General features: G+C 34.9%; 1 protein-coding gene across 2 annotated transcripts in view; it reads left to right on the forward strand.

Annotated features, from left to right (window-relative positions):
• ERO1A (endoplasmic reticulum oxidoreductase 1 alpha) overlaps positions 1–17875 on the forward strand; it is a 50479-nt gene extending 32604 nt beyond the window's left edge. The window contains exons 9-16 of one of the 2 annotated variants that reach the window (XM_061430077.1): positions 894–905; positions 6777–6803; positions 6924–7016; positions 7874–8120; positions 8614–8683; positions 13015–13101; positions 13185–13318; positions 14532–17875. In XM_061430077.1, the coding sequence (XP_061286061.1) occupies positions 894–905; positions 6777–6803; positions 6924–7016; positions 7874–8120; positions 8614–8683; positions 13015–13101; positions 13185–13318; positions 14532–14592 (731 nt within the window). In that variant the 3' untranslated portion in view covers positions 14593–17875. The remainder of the gene's footprint in view (positions 1–893; positions 906–6776; positions 6804–6923; positions 7017–7873; positions 8121–8613; positions 8684–13014; positions 13102–13184; positions 13319–14531) is intronic. The other variant, XM_061430078.1, reaches the window with a different exon arrangement.
• The last annotated feature ends 725 nt before the right edge of the window (positions 17876–18600 follow it).

Below are 18600 nucleotides of genomic sequence, written 5' to 3' on the forward strand. Positions count from 1 at the left end.
CAGTGTTTATCATCAGGGAACTGGTTAAATGAGTTATGGTATTTTTATATAGTGAATATAGCCATTCTTAATGTTGCTGAAAATTTTGTATTCATTTATATCAGTGGTGATCAATAGCACATTTAGGAGACGAAGCAGGTATTAGACTATGTATTAATATATTTTTTTATAAAAACATAATTAGTAAAATATCTCACTATCCTGTGCACAAAGAAAAAAGACACCAAAATGCAAATGGTATTTATCTTTGGGCACAGGGAGTTATGAATGATATTTTTTATTTTGTCTTTGTCTTATCTTTATAATATATATTTGCAATGAGCATCTGATACTTTAATAAATGATGGCATTAAATAAAAGTGGCAAAATGAAGGCAGTTTTTCAGCACTTAATGAGCAGCTGCATACAAACTGCTGGACTGTGCATATTTGGATCTTACACATACTCTTTAAAAATATTGCTGAATAAGGTAAATTTTTATAATGTCAGTTCTGCGAGTTTTGAAGCAAAAACACAGATCCTTAGCAGACACTGTCTTATAGCCGTAGGATAAATAAATAAGTAAAAAGCTCTGACAGCCAAATAACTGTGAGTCCTTGAGATATTTAAGAGTACTCTTAGATGATAGATTACATTTCTCTTTCCTGTCAGCCCACATTAAATCTTGAACAAGCTGAAACTACTCTTTATCCAGGCTCTTGGAAATGAGGCCATTTAGTTAAATTAGGCATAATTCCTTTTATGACCAGGAAGAGTTGCATTCACAAGCATATCACTCTCAGATGGCATCTATGTGGGTGAACTGATGGACTAAAAGTAATGGAAATGTAGCATTTTAAAAGGGGCATCTGGAAGCAGTTTTCAATAATATAACTTTTGTTTTCTTTTTTCAGGTAAAAGTGAAGGTAAGTATAATTTCTTTATCATACATGACTGATATGAATTTGCTTATATTCAGAGGTTTGTGGGCAAACTTGTTTTTTCTTCCCACACATGAGACTTGAGAAGTTACTTTTTATTTGTTTATCTAAGATGCTGACAGGGACAGCATAGGTTAAAGGAAAAATGACTCTTTGTGCCTGGGATCAGACAGTAGAGACAGACTGCCTCAGACTCTGATAATTCACTCATACATTTTGTGTGTGTGAAAGTGAGGCATTTCCTGGCCTCTGTCAGGGAAAATTTCTTCTTTATTGACTGAATCTGGGATCTGCTGGTTCACCCATAGGAAGGTTCTAGGCATGATCACTGAGGAAACAATAGAATGGGAAAGACTAGAGATCTCTTCAAGAAAATGAGAGATACCAAGGGAACATTTCATGCAAAGATGGGCTCAATAAAGGACAGAAATGGTATGGACCTAACAGCAGAAGAAGATATTAAGAAGAGGTGGCAAGAATACACAGAAGAACTGTACAAAAAAGACCTTCACGACCCAGATAATCATGATGGTGTGATTACTCACCTAGAGCAAGACATCCTGGAATGTGAAGTCAAGTGGGCCTTAGGAAGCATCACTACGAACAAAGCTAGTGGAGGTGATGGAACTCCAGTTGAGCTATTCCAAATCCTAAAAGGTGATGCTGTGAAAGTGCTGCACTCAATATGCCAGCAAATTTGGAAAACTCAGCAGTGGCCACAGGACTGGAAAAGGTCAGTTTTCATTCCAATCCCAAAGAAAGGCAATGCCAAAGAATGCTCAAACTACTGCACAATTGCACTCATCTCACACGCTAGTAAAGTATAGCTCAAAATTCTCCAAGCCAGGCTTCAGCAATACGTGAACCGTGAAATTCCAGATGTTCAAGCTGGTTTTAGAAAAGGCAGAGGAACCAGAGATCAAATTGCCAACATCCGCTGGATCATGAAAAAAGCAAGAGAGTTCCAGAAAAGCATCTATTTCTGCTTTATTGACTATGCCAAAGCCTTTGACTGTTTGGATCTCAATAAATTGTGCAAAAATTCTTCAAGAGACAGGAATACCAGACCACCTGGTCTGCCTCTTGAGAAATCTGTATGCAGGTCAGGAAGCAACAGTTAGAACTGGACATGGAACAACAGACTAGTTCAAAATAGGAAAAGGAGTATGTCAAGGCTGTATATTGTCACCCTGCTTATTTAACTTCTATGCAGAGTACATCATGAGAAATGCTGGGCTGCATGAAGCACCAGCTGGAATGAAGATTGTCGGGAGAAATATCAGTAACCTCATTAATGCAGATGACACCACCCTTATGGCGAAAGTGTAGAAGAACTAAAGAGCCTCTTGATGAAAGTGAAAGAGGAGAGTGAAAAAGTTGACTTAAAGCTCAACATTCAAAAAACTAAGATCATGGCTTCTGATCCCATCACTTCATGGCAAATAGATGGGGAAACAGTGGAAACAGTGGCTGATTTTATTTTTTGGCCTCCAAAATCACTGCAGATGGTGACTGTAGCCATGAAATTAAAAGACATTTACTCCTTGGAAGGAAAGTTATGACCAACCTAGACAGCATATTAAAAAGCAGAGACATTACTTTGCCAACAAAGGTCCATCTAGTCAAGGCTGTGGTTTTTCCAGTGGTCATGTATGGATGTGAGAGTTGGACTGTGAAGAAAGCTGAGTGCTGAAGAATTGATGCTTTTGAACTGTGGTGTTGGAGAAGACTCTTGAGAGTCCCTTGGACTGCAAGGAGATCCAACCAGTCCATCCTAAAGGAGAACAGTCCTGAGTGTTCATTGGAAGGACTGATGTTGAAGCTGAAACTCCAATACTTTGGCCACCTGATGTGGAGTTGACTCCTTTGAAAAGACCCTGATGCTGGGAAAGATTGAAGGCAGGAGGAGAAGGGGACAACAGAGGATGAGATGGTTGGATGGTATCACCAACTCAATGGACATGAGTTTGGGTAAACTCCAGGAATTGGTGATGGACAGGGAGGCCTGGTGTGCTGCAGTCCATGGGGTTGCAAAGAGTCGGACACGACTGAGCGACTGAACGGAACTGAACTGAGGCATGATCAGAGCGTTGATCTACTGGCTTCTAAGCCTGTGCTGATTCTTGGGTGTAGATATCATTGCCAGCGCTTTCAGTTATTGTAATGCCCCAAGTTTTAACATATTTTAGATTTACTGTGTCTTTTTGAGAATATTTTTGCTTTATGAATAAGATTGAAATGATTTTTGTTATTCCTTAAGGCCACGTGTTTAGCAATATGAGAAGACTCAGCAGTACGTAGCTTTACTCTAGCTAGATGGGATTGTTAAAATGTAAAGGATCACTTTTCTCTCACTCTAAATTCTCTTCTTTTTAAAAAAAATTTTTTATTTATTTATTTTTGGCTGTGCTGGATCTTTGTTGCCATGCAGGCTTTTCTCAAGTTGCAGGAAGCAGGGCCGACTCTCTAATTGTGGTGCGTGGGCTTCTCATTGCTGTGGCTTCTCTTGTGGCACTTGGGCTCAGTAGTTGTGGCTCCTGGGCTCTAGAACGTGGGTTCAGTAGTTTGGCGCACGGGCTTAGTTGCTCTGTGGCATGTGGATCCCTACCAGGGATCCAACCCATGTCTCCTGCATTGGCAGGTGGGTTCTTTACCATTGAGCCAGGGAAGCCCACCATATTATCTGTCTTCTGAGCATTATTTTTACAGGTTGCTTTAGATAACAGAATCCTAAAGTCTTATAACTTTGTTTTTTTATTATTATATTTTATTTTATAGTAATGGTAGCAGCTAAATAAAATACTGAATCATAACTATACTATTTGGAAGAGAAATTCTTTAGTGTATGATTATTTTTGCAAAGGTGTCTCATATTTTGTTACTGTTAGTGGTGATCCTATAATTTCCAGTTATGAATAACTTTATTCCACCTTGGGTGTTCCCAGTTCTATGCTATATTCTGGCTACATTAAAAGAAGCTATTTCACCAGTGCAGAGCGCCCTTCCTCCTGGGCCATGGGGCATGGCCAGAAAGGTGGCCGCCCCCTCACCCATCATGCACCACACATTGGTGGGGAACCTGGCGCTGAACCATTGGTAGACGACCTGCTTCTGGGTCAGGGTTTCGTATGTAGCAGAGCAGCTGCCTCACTGCTATCTACTGAAAGTCAGCCCTCAACACAAGGGTTTATTTTAAAAATTTAATAAAATAAACATTTTAAAATAAAAAAAAGAAGCTATTTCAGTTTTTTAATACCATTTCAAGATCTTAACCTGTCTCATTATGAAAGTAAAGATGGTTAACCTGTAGAGGCTATCCTTAGAGAAAACATCTTATTTATGAGTGTAATTTTAAGTGTTCATTTTGGTAAAATATGAAAGCTGACATATTAGGCGATTATCTAACTGGATCATATTCACAGACAATCTACTTCAGGACTATAAAACTGAATGAAAATTCCTTTGGAAGACTAGGTCCTAACTTAAAAAAAAAAAACAAAACCCAAAACATAGAGGTTCCCAATAAGGAAACAAATTACTTGTAATCCCACAACCCCAAAATAATTGACATTAATAATGGCTAAGAAGACATGCCAGTACTTTTCAAAGTAATTTGCAAATATGAGTTTATTTAATCCTTCCAACAATTCCAGGACATTTTGTTAGGATTTTTATTTCCATTTTTATAGACAGAAAATGAATCCCAGAAAGTTTTAGCAACTCAGCTAAAACCATATGATTTGTAAGTAGCAGAGTTTGGGATTCAAATCAGGCAGTTTGGTTCAGGGTCTATGCTTTTAACTACTTCATACTGCTTCTCTGCTAACATTTTGATAATTATTATTATTTTCATGTTTATACCAATATTTTTGTAATATATAAATTATAATTTTATATATTATTATTAGCATGTCAGCTTGCTTCCTCAGCCTGTGTCCTCATCAGCTCAGGCTGCTCTAACAAAATACTATAAGCTAGGTGGCTAAAATAAAAGACATTGATTTTCCCAGAGTTCTGGGGGCTGGGAAGTCCACGGTCAAGGTGCCAGCAGATTTGGTTCTTGGGGAGGGACCTCTTCCAGGCTTACAGATAGCTGTAAAGATACTGATTCCATCATGGTGATCCCACCCTCATGACCTCATCTTAGCCTAGTTATCTCCCAAAGACCCACTTCCAAATACCATCATATGGTGGGGGGAGGAAGGGGAAGTTTAGGGCTTCTACATATGAATTTTAGGGGGGGACATAAACATTCATCCATAACAACTTAGATTTCTAGAAATGGATTTACTGGATCAAATAATAAGGACATTTTAGGCTCTTGATACATATGACCAGAAGATCCTTTTTGTCATTGAAAGGGTGTGCTAATAATTTACACCCCTTTCAGTCATTGTGCCACCTAGTTTTACCTGACTCTTGTCTAAATTAAGTACCATATTTCTTCTTTACTCTTTAAAGTTCTATCTTTACAGTTTTAATTTGCATTTTAATTTATTTTTTCATGAAGGTATAGTTGATGTATAATGTTATATGTTTCAGGTGTACAACATAGTGAGTCAGGATTTTTCAAGGTTATATTCTAGTTATAGTTATTTAAAAATATTTGCTTTGTTCCCTGTGTTGTACAAGATATGCTTAATTTGCATTTTTATTATTAGTGTGACAGAACAATTTTTATCTGTTATTACCATTTGTGTTTTTCCTTTATGGATTCTCTGTTCATATTACTCGCCCTTTTTAATGGGTGCTTTGGCATTTTTATTTGGTGTATGAACTTTTAATACACTTAAGATATTATCCTTTGTTGCATTTGCAACATACATTTTACTCAGTTTGTTTGCATTTTGCTGATGTGTATAAAGTTTTCTGACACAAATGTTTTAAGTTTTTATGTAATATGTAAATATATAAATGCATGTTTATTCTATTTGTCATTTCTTCCATTACTTTTATGCTTGTTTGGTTCATTATTAATATTACTGTAAACAACTCTGGTGAAAAGGACCATATAGTACAGTGTCTGCCCTCTCTAGTAGATTAGACATAGAATGTTCACATAGGTATAATGTTTCTTATGCCTTTTTACATGTTATTGCAAACAAACCTTTTCATGCATTGTCTGTGTTCCACACGCTTGGCATTTTAAGTTTTATATTATTCAGTCCTGGTAACTGGTACATAGTATTCTATCATGTTAGCTCAGGCCTTGCTGTGCATTTTAGTTATTTCAGGTTTTAAAAATTCTGTAGAACATAATCATCTTTCTACGTATTATCCTGCTACCTCCATTTTGAGTTATTTCTTTAGAGCATAATTCTAAGAGCAATGATCAGGTCTAAGTATATGAACAGTGATTGCTGTAGATCATAGAACATAAGTGATATTTGGTTTTTGTTGCATTTCCTTAAATTGTTCTTTTGAAATATTGCATGGCATAAAATACTATCAGCTACAGACTACTAATATACTTCGAATTTTATAATTTTGACTTCTCTCATTTTAAAAAGTGTATAATGTGTTCTTAACTTTTATAACATGAATTGTTATTAAGGCTAAGTATTTTTCCATGTATAGGTTTACTATTTAATTTCTGTGTTTTGACCTCATATAAAACACTTTATCCAGAAGTTATAAGGCTAGGGCCACCTAAGGCAATGCTAAAGCCTTCTAAAGACTGAGCAACTGAGTGGCGCTTAAAGTGAATCCATACCAAGAACATTTCTCCTTTGCAAACAAGACTGGGACCTTTAAATTGCTGTTTGGCACAAATTTGCTATAATATTTTAAAACTTTTGAAAAATGTATATTTTGGCAGTTTTACAATCTTGTGACTTATTTTTCTTTTAATTTCAGAGAATACTTTTTACAGTTGGCTAGAAGGTAATTGGACACTTTTAAACAAATTTAATTTTTTTTTTCATTTTAAAATACACATAAAATTAATTTTATATCTTACAAGTTTCACATATGAAATTTCTATTTCCAAATTACCTTTTGTAGGTCTCTGTGTAGAGAAAAGAGCATTCTACAGACTTATATCTGGCCTCCATGCAAGCATTAATGTGCATTTGAGTGCACGGTATCTTCTACAAGGTATATAATAGTCACTTTTATTCACTTTACCACACTTAATTTCGGGTATTCTTAAAATCTTCTTGGTGTTTACCTGGATGGGAAAAGATTGGCCCTGTTAAATATTAGGCAGGAAAAATTAATTCCTAAGTGGCAATAATCAGGAATGTGGGAACTGTGAACATTATCAGGAAAAGTTCAGCCTGTTCTTAGCAGTCTTCACTTTCTTTTGGGAAGCTGCTCAAAATCATACACATCACTTTGGAAATGTTCTTTCGTTTTGTTGTGGGAATTGAAATAGCTTCTAAGAGCAAAGTTGTTTTCATTAGACACTACTGTATCTGAATCCTTATGTTTGCATGTCAGCTTCAGGCCTGCAGTTTAATGGGTAAAAGCGTTGTTTTTTTTTTTTTTTGCTGCTCTTCATGCTTTACAAGGCTGTTGAAAAATGAGAGCATGTTGGATTTTCATCAGTAACATGTTTATTCTAGAATTAAAGTATCTCTTACTTCTTAGAAACAAAATCATATAACTTTAATTAGGACTTCAAACTCATTAGTAATTTCAGATAGTCATCTTTGACTTCTGTATCTTGGTTTTATGAATATATTTATATTCAGAAATTTGATTAGATTAGTCCTGGTTTCTCAGTAAAGTAATTGAGTTTATTTTCCTTTTAAGTATGGGTTCTAGAAGATAAAATATTAATATGAAACTGTTAAAGGCTCAATTATGTAAAGCAGTTTTCATGGTTGTATTGATTATACATTTTAAAATATAAAATAAAATTAGCTTCTGCAAGCATAAATAACCTAATATAAGTACAATGAAACTTAATTTTAAAATTCGCTTTTTAATATTTAATTCTTTCTTCTCAGATACGTGGTTGGAAAAAAAATGGGGACACAACATTACAGAATTTCAACAGCGATTTGATGGAATATTAACTGAAGGAGAAGGTCCACGAAGGCTTAAGAACTTGTATTTTCTCTACTTAATAGAATTAAGGGCTTTGTCTAAAGTGGTTCCATTCTTTGAGCGCCCAGATTTTCAACTCTTCACTGGAAATAAAGATCAGGATGCAGAAAACAAAATGTTACTTCTGGAAATACTTCATGAAATCAAGTAAATTGTGTATTACAACTCATACAACTTATATATTAATAAGAAGAGTGACAAGTGATATCCAAAATTAAATTCTTAAGGAATCAACTTAAAATTATCTAAAAAATAATTAAAAGCTAATTTTGCTCATAGGTCTTTTAAAATTGAGTTTTGGTTTTATTTTCATTTTGATTTTGTACTAAGAGGTGCATATTTTTAGTTTTAAGAACCGTTCTTTTGGTATTTGATACTTGGCATTATTTTTATATTTAGTTGAACAGGTTGGGTTTGGGCCCTAATTCTACTATGTTATACAGTTAGCTTGTATATTGAGGATAAGAATTTGTTGGGGGCATCAGAATTTTGATTTTTACTATATGTTCTATTCTGTTGTACTTGTATTATTCATCACTGACCAGCGAAATGTTGTATTAGCAGGACTTTTAATATTTTATAATACATGAAAATGATTTTTTTTTTGTTTTATTCAGAGAATATGTTTTATTTAATGCAGGTCATTTCCTTTGCATTTTGATGAGAATTCATTTTTTGCTGGGAATAAAAAAGAAGCAAACAAACTAAAGGTAATAATTTTATACTTTTAATTTAATTTTTAAATGTGAACTCACATGCAGATATGACTATAAGGCCATGTTTTTACTCTTAACAGTAAATCCGAATATACTTCTTGAAATTATAAGAAAAAATCAGAGTCATAATCTTTCTTTTCCTCAAGAAAAAGAGGAAGTCCAAAAGCAGGTCCAACTTAAGATTTAGTCTGTGTTGTTTTCAACATAACAATGGAAATGTGTGTGTGAATGTACTCTTTACAGAAGGGTTTCATTTCACACTGATTCTCGTGTAGTAAATAGAGCTTACGAATGAAAGGAAAGGGATCTAGGGCTGGAGAAGCAGAAACTGTCTTCTGCTGGAGAGAATTCTGAAAATAGTTTTGGCTAAATTATACGATGCTCTTTAGAGGGAGCGGGCGTAGTGTTGCTTTGTCATTCATATCATTCCCTGGGAACTAAAGGCATCTAGGCCTTCTTAGGTGGCTCAGTGGTAAAGAATCTGCCTGACAATTCAGGAGACACGGGTTTGATTCCTGGGTTGGGAAGATCCCCTAGAGAAGGAAATGGCAACCCACTCCAGTATTCTTGCCTGGAAAATCCCATGGACAGAGGAGCCTGGTGGGCTACAGTCCATGGGGTCACGATGAGTCGGACACAGTGAGTGACTGCACACACAAAGGCATTCAGGTCCGTCAGCATGCAGTCCTGGAAAGAACAGAAGACCTGAGATCGCACAGGATGGGTTCTGGTCTTTGTCTTGCCTCTTAATGGAGGTATGACTCCAGGCAAGACCATCTTTGTGCCTGTTTGCCTCAAAATACAACAAATAAGAAATTTCATTGAAAAGATTTATTAAATGCTCATTGTGTGTAGAGTGTGATTTTTTGTCATTAAAGGGAGAGATGGCTTCCATCCTCAAGGGATTTCTAAGTCTTCTTGAAGACTTAGAAGGGCTTCCCTTGTGGCTCAGCTGGTAAAAAATCTGCCTGCAGTGTGGGAGACCTGGGTTTGATCCCTGGCTTGGGAAGATCCCTTGGAGAAGGGAAAGGCTACCCACTCTAGTCTTCTGGCCTGGAGAATTCCATGGACTATACAATCCATGGGGTTGCAAAAGGTTGGACATGACTGAGTGACTTTCACTTTCACTTTGAAGACTTAAGTAAAATTATATTATTGTTCTCAATTATAAAGGTATAGGTAAGTAAAGCAGGTGGTCCTCAGTAGAAGTGGGCTTGATCTGGTGTCATCAGAATATTTATGACAGTCTACCTTCGTTTCTAATTTTTTGTTTCTTTCGATATTGAAAGAACCTTATTTTTTATAGCTTGCAAACAAAATACTTTTTGCATTCTTGTTTTTTTTGCTGTTAGATAATAGTTATTTTTGACTGCCTATCTACCTCCTACTTAAAGCATTCTTGCTAGAAATACATACCTCAGTGCTTATATAACCTCCCAAACAGCTTCCAGGAACTTAGAAGTGAGGGGGAAGATGCTGTAATGACTTTTTTTCCCCTACTATTTTTGCTATCTGTCTTATTTTTAGTACACTTGCTGGTTTATGGAGAGAATGTTTTGACATCTACTTGTTTTATATTGTGCAGATTAGAAATACTTCTCACATTGTTTTATCGAAACTCCGAAATACTCAGCTTTGATATCCTATGAAATTTAACACATAATTTTTCTGAGTCCTTTTACAAGAGAAGAATAAAACACCAAGGAAACTTGTTGATATTGGTATTAACTTTTTTTTGAAATTGTAGTTTATAGTGAACATCACGGATTTGAACAGTCATAAGCTTATTTTAATATCTCTTGTCTCCTTTACACTCTATCAGTGTATGGTTATAAGTAGAGGACTTGTATGAAAGAGAAGTGTTCAGTGTTTACTTCAACACAGAATAGGATCTCACTTGAAGGCTTATAAAACATCTGAGAATTGGGTGAGAATTGTGTTTTAGCCAATTGGCTTCATTGAATATAGATCACAGTGTTTAACCACAGAATGTTTGATCATTCTCCTCACTGACTGTAATTTTTAGTATTGATCTTAAAACTATGTGTATTAACAAGGAGAATTTGTAAGTGACTTAGGGTCTGTTTAAGGATAATACATTTTTCTAATCTGAGTTAATTTTAGAATATACTCAGGTTATTGGACATGGATTGTTATTTGTGGAAGTCATAAGGATTTTCTCTTTGTTCTGGTCTAGTAAATTTCTAGCTTATTAATTTGGTTCTTTTATATTACATTCATTTAAGCATTTGTGCTTGGTTTTAATTTTACAATGTTACTTTGACTCTTGTTAAGCAACCACGTTTATTCTTCATATATGTCATCCAAAGACTCAAGAGCTGCCACATTCAAGTATTTGAATTAGTGAACATAGATTCAGATACTGAGTTTAGACACTGTACAAAAGCATGCCCATTGTTTAGAGGCTTCCAAGCTTTAAAAGTGTAAGTCTAAGTCAAGAGCTTTCACGCCTTTCCACATGATAATAGTGTTTTATTAGTGAAAATATAACTGCCAAAGTCCACCGTGCATTTATTGACACTTGTAAAGTAAAAGCTGTGTTTTATTGAGCATAATATTTATATCCATTTGGAAATTTATAGTGTGTACATGTGAGCTATTTGTTCTGTCTATATACAAATACTTGTCTACTCAGGGATTTTATAGACTTTTACACCAACTATTAATCCTCCAGAGGTCAGCACCTCATAGGATGGGAACATCAACTTCAGAGTAATTTTAGTGCTCTGTTTCTGTTTTTCTTGTTAAAAGTGTGAGTTTTCTTTAATTTGAAGTTGAAATACAAGTTTAAAGGAAACTTCAAATCACCAAAAATCTACTTAGAGTAATATTGCTGGGTAAATATTTTTTAAAAGTTGAAAATTAGAATTACTTCTTACTTATTCTAAAGGGTATAGAAATACACGATATAGAATATTGCTAACATATGGTAACGTTTAATATTAATAATTTGGGCTTTGTATTAAATTAATAAGATATAAGACCTGGGACCTTATTATAAATCTTTTACATGGTACAGCTATTGACTGTTTCAGTCTCAGGCTGAATGATGCATCTGGGGAAAGACATGTCTCCAGAGTGAACTGAGGTCTGCTTTGAATAGTAGGTTCCAGTCTTTGCTGATTTATTCCCACTTTTAGATCTTTGCTTATGTTCTCTTCTGATTGAGCTCAGTGTGTGGTTTAGCACAATAAAAACAAGCAAACAAAATTATTACCAAATTATAGGCCATTTGATATAATGAATGTTTCATCTGAAATGTATGTCAGATTTCCTGCTTCAAGTACTGTAAGCCTGGGATTCCACTATAAATTCAGGACAGGGGAGTCATTGGAGAATTAATTAATAATTTCCACTGGTGTGAAAGAAGGATATGTTCTTGGCTTCCTTTCTTTCCTCCTTACCCCTTAAAGACATATACTGTTTTTGGATGAGTTTAATGAGTTTCTCTCTGAAACTTGGTGGAGGGTACATGGATTTCACTCTGTTCTGTAGATTTTTGTATGATAATAAAGTATGAATGATAATAATAAATGGTAAAAGATCTGGTTGTTTTTCCTTATACCAGAGAGAAGGGCTTTCATTTAACTATTATGAAACCAAAGGTTTTTACTTGTTGCTCCTTCCATTATTTATTCCTTTCTCCCTTCCTTTTTTTCTTTTTTGGTAAATGATGTCATACAACCTCTGCCCCCTCTCCTGATACTGACATGTGGTTAATAATCACATACAATAGAACATCTCAACTCATTTACTTTGTTTATATTTACAGATAGTCTAGTTTTGGAGGCAGGCAGTCCTGGGGTTTAGATTTGCTATTTACTAGATATGGGAATTTGGGCAAGTTACCTAGCTTCTCTGGACCTTATGTTTTTAATTCATTAGCTGTAGATTGTAATAATACCTTGGGCTTCCCTGGTGGCTTAGCTGGTAAAGAATCTGCCTGCAACGCGGGAGACCTGGGTTCGATCCCTGGGTTGGAAGGATCCCCTGGAAAAGGGAAAGGCTACCCATTCCAGTATTCTGGCCTGGAGAATTCCATGCACTGTATAGTCAATGGCGTTGCAAAGAGTCAGACACGACTGAGTGACTTTCACTTTTGCATTTGTGGTGAAGGTGAAATACAATTGTATGTGTAAAGATTCTGGTGTGTAGGAGGTGTTCCGTGTACACTGACTTCAGTTTTCTTCCCTTCTTTGGTGCTCTCCAGTGCTTTGCATACAGTGAGGCACATAGAAGGCACTCAGAGATACTTAGTATTTGACCATATACTACATCTTAATAAAATTTTAAATTATTTTTAGGAGGATTTTCGACTGCATTTTAGAAATATTTCAAGAATCATGGATTGTGTTGGTTGTTTGAAATGTCGACTGTGGGGAAAGCTTCAGGTAAGCATATCAAGCTCAATCCTGTTTTCTTTCTCTGCACAAGGAATTTTCTGATTTTTCTTTTTTTCTTATTTCTATTATAGACTCAGGGTTTGGGCACTGCTCTGAAGATCTTGTTTTCTGAGAAATTGATTGCAAATATGCCAGAAAGTGGACCCAGTTATGAATTCCATCTAACCAGACAAGAAATAGTATCATTATTTAATGCATTTGGAAGGTTAGTTTGCACCAAAATTTTTTTTGCTAGCCAAGTAAGCCTAATGCAACACATATACTCTCAGATAAAACTGGGTAAGAAATATCCTGTTTAGTGAAATTATCTCACTACAGAATTCTGTGATCTTATGAAATACTTTAACTTTGTAGATACATGCAATCATTAGATGATATTCTTTATTGTCACCTCTTGACTCTTGTAATCATTATTAATTCACTGAGTGCTTCAATATTCATCTTACAGAATTTGTAAACTTTTTCTAATCTATGTGCTATCCAAATGTTTTTTTGAAGGTCCTAGAAAAAATCATATTGTGTAATGTAGGTGTACATATAAAATTTGTGAATTTGCCATTGTGTAAAAAGGCTAATCATGCTTTTAAAAATAATTTTCATCAAAATGATCAGAAAATAAGCTTAAAATTAGGAACTTACATTTTAAAATTTAAGTACAGATGCATTTCCTCCTGGCCTGTCATATCTAAAGAATGCAGAGATTTATAAAAAAAAAAACCTAACACTTTCTAAGGACTATATTTCTTCACTTAAAAAATTGATTTAATAATTGACCTTCAAAATTATTCTTTAGTACACAGAAGCTTGACAGTTATATTTGAGTATTTTGCTACTTTTTTCATGGTGGAGAACAGAGCTAAAGTATACTTAAAATAACAAACTTTTTATAAGTTTGTGAAAACAATTTGGTCACACGTTTACTGTTCTCACTCTTTGTAGTCCAAAAGCTTTGATTTTTGTATATTTAATAAATATGGTAAATTGATTAGTTTAAGTGTTCATATACTTATGCATACTTAGAATACATATTTTAATGCTATGTACTTTATAAAGTATATACCTATACTTTATATCTAGGTATAAAGTATATACTTATATACTTTAAATAATAAGCATGTGAATATACTTATGAATACTTAAAAATACAATACTTAAGCACTTTATAATTTTGTACTTTGAAACTTTAATACTTAGTTGTGACTAATTAAAAATAACTGATTTCTGGGGAATGTTATCTTAGTTTTAATATGTCAAATTAAGAACACAAGTGCATCAAAACAGATTAAATGTTTTATGCACCTTTATGTTTGCTGAAATAAATTAACATTTTTTTTCTGTGTTCTGAAAATGCAATGTGAGTAACTTGTAGAGAAAAGTTATCTAAAATAGTTTCTGAGTGAAATTTATTTTGTTTACAGAATTTCAACAAGTGTGAAAGAATTAGAAAACTTCAGGAACTTGTTACAAAATATTCATTAAAGAAAGCAAGCTGAAAAGTGCCTGTTTCTGGACAGTGGAGGCCAAAGAATGGAATTTCATTCAAAGGCATAAATAGCAATGACAGTCTTAAGTCAAATGTTTTATATAAAGCTGCTTTTGTAAAAGGGAATTATGTTGTTTTAAATAACAATTTTTTAAATTGTGTTAAATCTATGTGTAATATTATTGTGAGTAAAACTTTGATAATGTGGTATACCTTTAATGTTTAATATTAAGTAAAATCATCAGGATTATCAAATTCACATACGGTAAATCTAAGTAAATGATGTTTTAAGTCTCTCAAACTAGAATTTTGTGTAAGAAGACATAATATAAATTAAACTATGGCCAATGTGAAAAGTGTTTATAAGAGAATGTTATGACCCATTATTAATAGCCTAAATGTTCAACATTTAGGGTGAACAGATTTAGTAAATAAAAATACAGAAGTGAAGTGAAGTGAAGTCACTCGGTCATGTCTGACTCTTTGCGACCCCATGGACTGTAGCCTACTATGCTCCTCCGTCCATGACATTTTCCAGGCAAGAGTACTGGAGTGGGTTGCCATTTCCTTCTCCAGAGGATCTCCCTGACCCAGGGATCGAACCCAGATCTCCCGCACTGTAGGCAAACGCTTTACCGTCTGAGCCACCAGGGAAGTAAAAAAAAAAAAAAATACAGAATGCCTAGTTAAATTTGAATTTCAGATATACAACAGTTTTTTTATATAAGTATGTTGCATGTAATATGGGACAAACATATACCAAAAAATTATTCCTCCTTTCAAATTCAGATTTACCTGGGAGTCCTGTGTTTTATTTGGCAACCCTACAATACATTGGTATGAAACAAATCACTTTTAGAATTATTTTGCTATTTTGATTGGCTTATTTTGGTGTGTAGAAAGATTCAATGATAATTCAAGGGTGTAAGGGATTTCTAAACAGTGTGAAAAGTTGAATAGATTTATATATTTATTCTCATAGTACTTTCCCTGATTCTGAATAAAAATTTGGGGAAACTTTTTATTTTTATATAATTTCAAATTTATAGAAATGTTTCCAGGATAGTATCAATACAAAGAACTCTTTTACCAGATTCCTTAATTGTTCATATTTGCTTTCTTGCTCATGCTATCTCTGTATATGTACACACATATACTATTTTTTTCTCTTGAAGAGTCAGTTATAGGCATCATGTCCTTTGAACCATGTGTAATATGAATAATGTTTCAATGATTTTTTTTTTCAGGAAAAATATCTGCAACTATATACTACTATAAGCCTTAGAATAAGGAATCATTTTGAGTTCCAATCTAAAATTCTTTTTTGAATTTTGTTACCCTTTTTATGCTGTATAGTTATAGGCATAAAATTTTGGGGTTTTGCACGTGATATTTCTTTCTTTCTTCTCCCCATAACTAAACTGTAATTTTTAGAAGTCTTCATTAAGGGAAGATCTTCAGTGATAAAAATATTTGAAGGGGTTTAGGAATTTGTAGCACATGGTAATTGTAGGAAAAAAGGAAGTGTATACCTCAAAGTTATGGGTTCTTTCTGTATGTCTTAGCAGGTATATCAGGTTGAGATGTAACATTATTCATAAAGCAGGGTTTATTTATATAATGGCTTAGAAATGCTACTTAACACTACTGTATACTTTTTCTTCTTTATGTCCCTACGGCCTGATACAGTGTCAAGCACATAGTAGGTGTCCAATAAATATTTTTTGAGTGAATGTATGAAAATGTATTCAATATATTTAAATTAATTATCACAGAACTAAGTTTAATAATATATGTCCTATTTCCTTTCCCCCCTAATTTGAATAGGGCAGGAAAAGAAAGATATTAACCTACTATGAAGTCAGTATTCTTAGAGACTCAAAAGACTATGAAATGAGCACCAAATATAGAAGTGTAAGGACATTTGTGGTACTCTGAAAATTTGGTAGAGGGGTTTAAATTTATTTTAAAATTATTTTGCCTGTGTGACTCTCTCTCATCTTATGCCCCTACTCTCTCTCTTTTTTTAACAGCCAAACTTTTGGAAAGAATATTCCTGTCTTCACTTTGTCCCCCTCCACTTGCTCCCTTAACTGAAATTTGGCTTTTTTCCTTAGTAGCTAACAATCTTGTCTTTTGAAGTCTAAATCGCAATTTTAAATCTATGGTTTGGTTCACAAGCCGTTTCTAAGTATTTTCCTGCATTTGACACTGTTGACAGCTCCTTCTTTAAAAATCTGTTTTCCACTAGGTTTCTTGTATTTCCCTCACTTCTGAGTGCCTCTTTTCATGTATTCTTTAAGTTATTCCTTAGGCTTTTATTCCTGCTGTCTTCAGCACTACCACTTCTCACTCTTGAGTCCTTCCAATTCAGTGATCTCTTAAATCCGTACCTTTAGCCCAAATTTCTCAGACCATCTTCATTCTACGCATCTTCACTTGGTTGTCCCACAGACAGCTGTGTGTATCTTAAAAAGTTATTCTGCCCCAAACCTATTCTTATGCCTATGCTCCTTCCTTTGGTTAATTTTAGAACCATCATCATCTACATCATCTCTAGGCTAACCCTTCCACTCCCCTGTCCAGCCAGTGTCTAATCTCTATGGATTTTATTTCCATATCTCTGATATATCACTGTCTTTCCATTTTCATTGCTCTTCCCTAAAGTACAAACCTTTTTCCTTGTACCCAACCTGTCTCCTCTCTTTTGCTTCACAGTGTTACCAAAGTGGGCTTTCTAGAAGCACTCTCACAATGTTACTCCCTGCTTAACACACAGTGAATTCATGAACCTTTAGGAGGAAACCAGACCTCTTTCCTTGGTGAACAAAGTACTCTGATAGGGGTCTTTCTGTTTCCCCCAACCTCATGTTCTGCTAAAACAGACTTAGAATTCTTCAGATGCAGCATCGTCAGGCCTCCACACCTTGGTGCCTGCTGTTCTCTATCAAGTGCCCTAGCCATCCTTCCCCACCTGGGAAATTTCTATGTATCCTTGCAGGCCCAGCATAGCGATCGCTTCTGTGAATTCGCCCTTGCTCCATCCAAGGAGGATCATCTAAGTTCTTCTTTTGTGTCACCACTGTAATTACAACCTACCTCTACTGCGTCACTTATTGTACTGTATTGTTTTTGTTTTTTAAAGTTTCCTTTACTAGAATGTGAGCTCCTTAAGAGCAGGAAAAGAAACTTTATCCATGTTTGCATCTCCACGGCATAGTTTTTGGCATATGAACACTTAATAAATGTTTGTTGAATAAACTGCTTTTAAAATGACAACTTTATTATTGCTAGTGATCATACCTTCACTCCAAATATTCTTCACAGTAAGTCAATAGGTGCCCAAGGATTTCTGGACTTTAGGTGATCAATAAAGCTTCTGAAACTATATTAGAAATTTGGTGTGGTTTTGGCAAGTTATGAAAGGGGCCTATTATGGAAAAAATGGTAAGAACTCTTTTTTCAGGGGAAAGCATTACTGAAGAATTTCTTGAATAATCAAAGAAAAGCTGCCCAGGATTATGAGCTAGATAAATTTCTACCTGTTTAAGAATCTAAGGGGAAGGAGAGAGGTGTTGTAAGTTCTTTCACACAAGGATTTTTCTTAGCTTAATGTTTCAATAAACATGTACTATCTAATATGGTCTTCCCAGGTGGCGCTAGTGGTAAAGAACCCACCTGCCAATGCAGGTAGACGTAAGAGACGCAGGTTCAATCCCTGGCTCAGGAAGATCCCCTAGAGGAGGGCACAGCAACCTACTCCAGTATTCTTGCCTGGAGAACCCCATGGACAGAGGAGACCGGCAGGCTGTAGTCCACAGGGTCGCAGAGTCAGACATAACTGAAGCGACTTAGCACTTACGCACGTACTATCTAATAACATTGGTATTTTAAAGTATGGCATTTCATATCAAATTAGTGTGTAATACTAATTAGTGTACAGCTAATGTCGTACATGGTTATCTCAGTGTTCAGTACGTACAGTTATCCATGTGTACAATAAT

Source organism: Bos javanicus, chromosome 10, assembly GCF_032452875.1.
Source record: "Bos javanicus breed banteng chromosome 10, ARS-OSU_banteng_1.0, whole genome shotgun sequence".
Classification (NCBI taxonomy): domain Eukaryota; kingdom Metazoa; phylum Chordata; class Mammalia; order Artiodactyla; family Bovidae; genus Bos; species Bos javanicus.